Source organism: Heliangelus exortis, chromosome Z, assembly GCF_036169615.1.
Source record: "Heliangelus exortis chromosome Z, bHelExo1.hap1, whole genome shotgun sequence".
Classification (NCBI taxonomy): Eukaryota; Metazoa; Chordata; class Aves; order Apodiformes; family Trochilidae; genus Heliangelus; species Heliangelus exortis.
Window position 1 is genome coordinate 16,700,053 of NC_092454.1, and position 8,817 is coordinate 16,708,869.

The following is an 8,817-nucleotide window of genomic DNA, read 5'->3' on the forward strand; positions in this document are numbered from 1 at the left end:
CGTTCTCTTTTTATTCGTTGCTACAGGCACGCACCCCCGTCGGTCGGACGGAGGCAGGCAGGTGATGGCACTCTGCTAAGGTTGGGCTGCCAGGTCTTCCGGCCCGTGGAAGGTTTTTTCCTGCCAGAACACCAATACCCACGGAACCGCTCGCCGGCCCCCGCAGGCGGTAACCAGGCAGGAGCTCAGCCGCCGCGGGGGCGGAAGAGCGCGGAGCCCGGCGGAAGAGGGCCGGAGGCGGGGAGACCCGCAGGAGCCCGCCCGCATCGCCGAAGGGAGGCTGCCGGCACAGGGCGGCGCGTCCCGCCGTGCCCGGGAAGGGCGCCCCGAAGCGGCCTTTCCCTGGGAGAAAGGGCGAAAGGATCTCGTTCCCTCGCCCCAGCCTTCTGTCCCGTCGCCGCCGGAGGCCTTGCGCGGCGATGCCCGCTTCCTCCCCGGTGGTGGCCTGGGAGCCACCCCGCCGCCCGATCACTTGCCATTTGCATTTCGCCGCGGTTTGGGAGGAGGCGGCAGCTTATGGCCAGGGCCAGGGCCAGGGCCAGGGCGGGGAGGACGAGGCGAGGGCCGGCGGCGTAGCCGGAGCCATCGATCCCGCCGCCCCCCGGGGTGTCCGCACGGCGGTGTGCATCCGCCTCTCCTTTCCCCCGCGCCGCCTCCGCCGGGGGAGCTGGCGGGGGCCGTACGTGCCGGGCCGGGAGCGAGGGGAGGGTCTGCGGCTCGGCGTCGCTGCAGCAGCGCCGGCCCCGCCGCGCCGCCAGGGACTGAGTGCGGGCGCCGTCGCCGCCAGCTCTCCGCGTTGCTGCTGCGCGGCGATCGCGGCTGCTGGCGGGAGGGGCAGGGATGTGAGAGGTCGGGGTGGCTTGACCCCCCCTCCGTTTTTTTTTTTTGGTTTTTTTTTTCCCCTCCCCTCCCCTCCTCCTCCAAAAAAAAAAAAAAAAAAAAAAAGACCGAAGCAGCCAACCAACCCCCAAAAAACCAGAAGGCGTGGGGGGTGGGGGGATCCCTGTCGTCGTAGCCTCCACCCTCCGCTGGATCTATTGTGAGGAAATCGCCGTTCGACGGCAGCGGCGGCACATCTGGGCGGGCACATCTGGGCATGCAACATCGGACCCCGCCACCTTCCTCCTCCGTCCTCCAGCCGGCCAAACGGATCCCTCCGGGGCGTGGGGAGAGTCCTGCTCGCCAGCCCCAGTGTCCGTCATTCGGACTGAATATTATTAAAAACTGGCAGCACGGGAGGTGGGGTGGGGTGGAAATAAAGGCTGTATTTTTTTTCCCCTGGGATTTATTCCATGGGGATGTGTTCAAGACAAGAAAGGATTCAGAAGGATATTGACGTTGTGATCCAAAAGTGCAAGGCGGAGAAGGACTGCCTGTTTGCAGGTGAGTTTCTCTCCCGGGCGCCAGGTTGGCGGCGCGGAGGCTGCCGCCGCTGCCGCCGCCGCCACCCCAGACCCCTCTCCCTCCGCGGTGCGGCTGCCCGGGCTGTGCCCGTGCCCTTCGCACCTTTTGCGGCACAGGGGTCCGCGGCCGACCCGTGTGTTCCAATCCTCGGCCCCCTTCATCCTCTTTCTTCTCTCCTTCCGAGGGAGGGCATGTGAGGGCAGATGAGACCAGGCGCTGGCCGGGAAAGCGCGGGGAGGTGTTGGGGAGGAAAGGGGCATCCCGAGTCGGGGAGCAAGGCAGTGGCCACACGCAAAGCGTGGCGGCTGTGGGCGAGTGTGAGTGTGGTGTGCGTGCCCCCGGCTGCCTGGCGCAGCCCGCAGCTGACAGGGGAGCGCCCGGCTGAGCACAGCCCCGGTGATTTTTAGCTCCGGCGGGGTCACGGGGCTTACTGCCGGAGTGCCGGCCTCCGGCCATCCACGATGCCTGCCTTAATCATCGCCCGCCTGCCGGCTTCAGGTCCGGGGACACGGCTAGCGGTGTTCGTTCCCCTCTTTCCGTGCAAACGCTCGCCCCCACCTCCCGCTCAGGGTTTCGTCGCTTTCCTGGCGGTGCCGGCCGTCATGAACCGTCGCAGGAGCCCGGCTTGTGGCTGCCTGTTGCCTTTTCTGACAATGGAAATCCCTGCCGTTGCCATAGCACCGGCACTTGTTGCGAGAGGTTGGGGGAAGATGCTGCATTTCCTCTGATTCACCCCGATTCCCCCTCTGTCATCCCGTGTCGGTAGCTTAATGCTAGTATGTAAAACCTCGGTTATTTCAGCCAAAATAGAGGCAAGTTGTAGTAATGCAGCTCTTCGTCTTTCAGATTTCAGGTATTCAGACTCTACCTTTACCTTCACCTATATTGGAGGCTCCAAAAGGTACTTTTTTTTTTCTTTTTCTTTTTTTTTTTTTCTTCTTTTTTTTTTTTTTTCCTTCACAGTAGTGACTCCCTTCATTTCCTGCTGGCAGTGAGGTGCATCTGTTCGATACCGTGACAGGTTTTTTTTGTTTCCTTTTACAAGGAGGATCAGTAAATCATCTACCTTGGTGCAAATGTAAACCGAGGAAGAGTGGGTGTCGAGAGAGGTGATTCGAAACGTGATCCTTGTTGTAGGAGGCTCATTCCTCTGAGTGCTGCTCTGTGGAGCTTCTCTGTTGGCTTTTTAAATTTATGTAGATGCATATTTGTAGAATTTATATATGTAGAATTGAATATATGTATATATATGAATATCTATATGTAAAATTAAATATATGTAGAATTTCTTCTTTATGTAAACTTACCAGAAACACAGCAAAGTCCTCAACATATGATATACAGTTAAAATTAAAAAAGTGGGAAAAGTTACGATTTTAATAACAAGTAGTCTATACTTCACATCAGCACCTTATTCTCTTGAATGAGAGCCATATTTAGTGCCATTAGAGATGCAACACTGCCATCAATTGATGAAATCATATTTCTGAGACATTAAGTGAAATGTCAGTATAGCTTATAAGGCCCCAAAATATGTCTTTTATTGGATGTTAGTTTGAATATTATTTCAAAGTGGTTCTAAGTTTTTGGTTATAACTGGGCTGTGTATGTGCACATTTTAAATTATGTCTCAACGTTTATTTTGTTTGTCTGTTTTCAAAAGGAAATATATGTAAAACCTTGAACACACAGCCTTTTTGTTTCCCTGACTCTTAGCTACCTCTTACTTAATGGTATGTTAACAGTATATTCTACATCTTTCTCCTATCTTTTAGCTTGATTTTATTAGACTTGACAAGAAGTCTTGCATTTCTCTTTAATTATTTTATTTTTTTCTCAGTTTATCTGATATCTTCATCAGTTGTTTTTCTTTTGTCAGGGTAGAATACTGAACCTCTCAGTGCAGGCAGTGCTCCCACAGCCATTGGGTCTCCTCTGTGCATGCTTCGGGGCCTGGATGCAGGGCCAGATGGTACCCAAGCTGTGAGATTGCTCAGAAGAATTCTTTCCCACTTCTCTACCCTGTCCCTGCCTACTAGAAGAAAATGCAACTTCATTTTCATTGGAGTAGAATAGTTCACCAAGTAGCTGAGAGCTGTTGTATTTTTGGGTTGCTTGCAGTACATACTCTTTCATTTAGGGTTTTAGTGTATGTTATATTTTGGTTTTGTTGTAAAAGACAAATTTGAAAGGCTTGATACTATAAAAATTATCAAACATTATTTATCATGTAATTAAATTTATTGAATTAGAAAGCTACTGTGCACTGTTTTTTAAAGCAAATATTGCAGCAAGAAACCAGGAAGTGGAACCTGTCTATTGTTTCTATTTTCCAAGCTGAATAAAGTAAAAAGCCCAAGGGCATAACTAATGGTAAACAAACTTGTTTATAAATGTTGAAACAAAGTTTTATCACTTCTATATGGAGAGATGGTAGGCGGGTTTACAATCCACAGCCTTGAATTTTAACTGGTGTCAGCATTTGATTAGTAAACCACTAACTGGAAGCCAATTTCAGAACCTTGAAGATTTTATCTGAATTGAGAAACAAACATTATGCTTACAGAAATTGGTGAAAGTGTGTTGTTACTTGGAACATAATGAAATTTTACTTTGCTTTTCACATTTTAAGAACATATAAAAAACTATCCTTTTAGATAAGGACACTGTGTCCTTTGCTTGTTTGTGTTGTGATTTAGAAAGACTTGTTACAGTATTCTTAGTGTACAGGGTGTGCGTCGTGGCAGGGTTACAGTAGTAATCTCTCTTGTGAAGTATGTAACACGCAAACACTAAGCCTTGATGAAAAGCCAAACTTTGGTTTCTCACATTGAAGATAAGTTATTACAGGTTCAACAACAGTGTGTTGTACATGGTATCAGTTTAAGAGAGCACAAGGCTATCGAAGAATATTTTTCTTGTATTTGAATATGATTTTTTTCTTGCTGCCACTGCTTCAGCTGTGGAACTCCTGCCTGAGCAGTGACCCCATTTTTTGACTATTGCGCTCAGGAATTGTCTGTATGTGACAAAATCTCTATTAGTTCATGAACATAGACTTGAGCATCAGCTGACACGCCTTGTCCAGTTCTTTCAGCTATTAAGCCTGATCACTTTGTTTTTTGAACTGGCAGGAACACAGGCTTCTGAGTAATGGACAGAGGGGTATATGTTCACTGGATGGGTGTTCAAACCAGAAAATAGACTGAAATGAGTAGGAGTAGAAATGATGTGTAAGAAGGATTACAGTACTTGAGCACTCTAGCTATGGAAGTCAGTGTACCAGTATTATTTCAGTTATGATGAGGACCTAATTTTTTTTGGCATTTGTGCTATAAACTGCTAAGCTTATCTGTGTGAGACTTGATCCCATTTTTTCATGTTGCTTGGACTGATTGCACAGCCTCTTCCTACATTAAGACTATCCAAATATTGGGGTAGTACGTAGCCGTGCTACAGCTAATCCAAATAGATATGCCTGATCTGGACCACATTTATTGAGAAGCACTGAACCAAACCCTGAGGGCATGACTTAGCTTTTGTTCAAGTACAGAGGTTCTGGGAAAACCAACTGAGAACTAGTATTTTTTTATGCTTTATATGATCTGTTCCAAGAATTGACCTTTAGGTGATATTAAGCTATTATACTGTGTAAATAATCTATGTGTAAATGATCACTGGATAGACGTAAATGCTCTTCAAGGAGATTCTGCATTTGCAGGATTTTTCTTGAAAAGTTAAAAGGAAAGAAACTCTCTAGGTACACACATATTTGTATTGTGTCAACTATAGGTAGTCCTTTATGTAGTTTTGAACTGTATTTTGCTGTTTGTCTTCTTTTTTTTTTTTTTTTTTTTTTCTTTAAATGCACTGTCCTAACATGTCTTAAAATTGTTTGACAATACAGAGATACTTCCTTTACTTTAATGAAATCACATTTTTGTGCATATTGCAGGCACTAAATATGGGGCAGATTGTTTGCCATTCAAAAGATTTTCAATTTCATTTTCAGAAAGCAGTAAGTTGGGTGACAGATTTCTTATAAAATAAGGTGCTCGTTTGGGTACTGTGACTGTGCAAAATTTAGTCTTACTACATCTGGCAAAATATCAGAATTGGCTGGAATTTTTTTTAATGCTTTTTACTGCAGGATCTGAAAAGGATATTGAAGTGTAAGCATGTTGAGTTCTCCTTTCTTTTAAAAGAATCTGTCTGCATTTGTCCTATTTTCTGCCTTCATATGAAAAGTTGGTCCCCTAGAAACCATGCAGACTGAAGAGGATGGCTGATATGTCATCTTTCAAATAAAAATGCATGATGCCCTGGAGTTGTTTTTACTTTGAATATAATTTGACATGGTTTACATAGGAGCAGTGCTTGGTTATCCTGAAAAAAAGCTGTTCCCTTATTTTAGTGTTTTTCTGACCCCTGTTATTTTGTTGTGGGGCTGTCTTTTGTTTTGATGGTTTTGGTTTTGTTTTTTTTTATGGGTTTGTTTGTTTGTTTGTTTGTTTTTTTCCATGAGGCTAAACAAGGACATGGTATCAATCCTGAAATCCCTAGTCATTCAAATATATACTTAAGTCTCATTGGCAGTGAGGGCCAATTACAATAAGGCTGTGCATGGTAAGACCTCTAATACTGCAGCGTATTGTAAGGAAACTAGGTAAGACCTGTAAAAACTGAACACACCAATTAATTTTGTCAACAAAATTCCCATTTTCTATTTGCACGGCAGACTCTTGCATTCTGCTTTCCTTCAGCACAATGACTATAACAATGGTAATTCTGAAGAGGCAAGGAAAGTTGAATTTTGGTCTGAAGGAATTGATTTTGCTTAAATTAATTATGAACTGCTAACCTAGGCTGTTTTGATTTTGAGTATTTGGCTTTTTGTTTTCTGTTCAAGAGTTATATATCACTTGTATAAACAATTAGTACCCATTAACCATTACAGTAGATTACCCACTAACAAAAGTACTTATCAAAACATCATTCTATCTATACTTCAACAGAAATATACAATGCAATATATTGTGTAATAATCATCTACCACCCTACTCAAACATACCCCATTATATATCCACCAATAATCAACACAAACCTCAACCATAAAAAAAAAACTACACAAAACTATTAAATCAAACAACATACTAATATTACTATAAAACATATATCAATAATAAACTAACAAAATAAATCAATTAAAAATGATATACCTAAAACAACTAACATAACCATAACCCATATCAACATAACTAAACATCCAATACCAACAAACAAACCTCAATACCCCAAACACATCCCAAAACAATACAACATAAAACAAACCCCACCAACAACCAAACTAAAACTCCCAAAAAAAAAAAAAAAAAAAAAAAAAAATTTAACTAACTAAAACCCCACTACACATCATTCTATACACATCATTCTATTAAATACTTCTATATCACTTAAATTTACCCTCCTTAATTCCACAACCAAAATTCCTCCCTATTATCACACACCCCCATACCATACCAAACCATAAATCAAACCTCCTCCCCTCCTCAATCAAATCATCAAAACCCTCCAACAAATCAATCTATTAAAACTAAACACATTCACAATCAAACACCTTTATAACCCCTTTTCCCTATCCCTACCAAACCAAACAAATATATCATTCATATAACTTAAAATATAACCAAACAAACCTACATACCAACCCAACAACACCCAACCCAACACCTACCTCACCTTTTACATCCAACTCCCCCCTAATACAAACTCCCAATAAACCAAAAACCCCACCATTACTCAATACCCAATAAAACCCCACAACCTAAACCACACCCACAATAAACCCAAAAATCCCCTCATTCCAAACATCTCACCCTCCTTCCAATTAAAACTCACACCCATTCCTCAATATCAAACCAAACCCTCCACCTCCACCCTCCACCTCTATACTTCTAATTCCTTTCCAACATCCCCACCACTACCCCAAAATACTCTCCTCCAAAACTCTCCTCACCCCTTCCCATAACCTCCTTAAAATCCATAACTCCACTACCCTCCTCAAAACAACATAAACTTCATCCCACATATAACCTAACTATCATTTCCTCTAAATACACAATCCCACAAACTCACACACTCCATCTCCAATACCTAATTCCCCCCAATCTAACTCTCTACCCCCCACCACTCCCCCCCCCACCCTCCCACCTCATATATCCTAATCCCAACCTAAAAATCCACCCTCTCATTATCACCCAATTTCCTCATAACTATATACAACAAACCTCCCCTCCCAAAAACCACAACTAACCCCAATATCCCAACCTTCAAAACAACTAACACAACAACCATCTCCCTCTATCCCCCTTACACCCAAAAACTTACTAAATACTTTCTCTACTACCCTACAAACCCACCCCCCATAAATAACCTAACAACCTACAATAAACTCACCCTAAATATAAAACATCCAATACTCCCAAAACATAAAAATACTATCTTTTACCTCACATCCCCTCAAATATCATATTACCCTATCCCTACATTTCAATACAACCAAAAATATTCCCACAAATCACCCTACCTTCATACCATTAAAAATTCATTTTACATACTAAACATAACAATTTATAACATATTAACAAATCATCTTCCTAAAACTCTTTCTCACTATACACTTAAACACAATCCTACCTTACTCCCCACCCCTAAACCCACATATCTTACACTACACTCCTTAACTTAATACCCTCTTCATAAAACATCCCATCATCATTTATTACAAACATCAATCACCCCCCATCCAACACAATAAACCCTACAATCTAACTTATCCAAACACTCAATCATCCACCCACAAAAACTTACCCCTCCCTAAAACTCAAACTATTACAATCCTCATAACCTAACAACACCAAAACTATACATATATTCAACCACTACTAACAATACCAAATATCCAATTTTTTTCCTCCATATTCCCTACACCCATAATCCACCCTTCTCTACCATTTCCCTCACCACAACACATACCCAAAACAACCATCACAAAACCAACCCCAAATACTAATCCCACCCTCATCCACCTCATATACAACCACCCCTCCAAAATACAATCAACTAACTTAAACTAAAACCCCACAAAAACCTCCTCCAAACCAAAACATCCACATCACCATACACAAATCCAAACACCCAAACCATAATACCAACCCACCACATCAAAACACTACTAAAAAATCCTCACACCCTCACCAAATATAAACAAACCCCATTAACAACCCCTCTCAACCACCCAACCCCCTATCCCTATACAACACAACAAAAAAAAACACACATAATAATACTAATCAAACAACTCCAAAACCATCAACAAAAACCTTAACCAACCCATAAAACCAACTCATAAAA

The 8,817-nt window shown here is 43.2% G+C and overlaps 1 protein-coding gene across 2 annotated transcripts in view; it reads left to right on the forward strand.

The window, feature by feature from the left end:
• Positions 1 to 947: 947 nt before the first annotated feature.
• Positions 948 to 8,817, forward strand: part of PARP8 (poly(ADP-ribose) polymerase family member 8) — a 229,103-nt gene continuing 221,233 nt past the window's right edge. Inside the window, exons 1-2 of one of the 2 annotated variants that reach the window (XM_071730420.1) lie at positions 948 to 1,383; positions 2,251 to 2,305. In XM_071730420.1, the coding sequence (XP_071586521.1) occupies positions 1,293 to 1,383; positions 2,251 to 2,305 (146 nt within the window). In that variant the 5' untranslated portion in view covers positions 948 to 1,292. The remainder of the gene's footprint in view (positions 1,384 to 2,250; positions 2,306 to 8,817) is intronic. The other variant, XR_011723194.1, reaches the window with a different exon arrangement.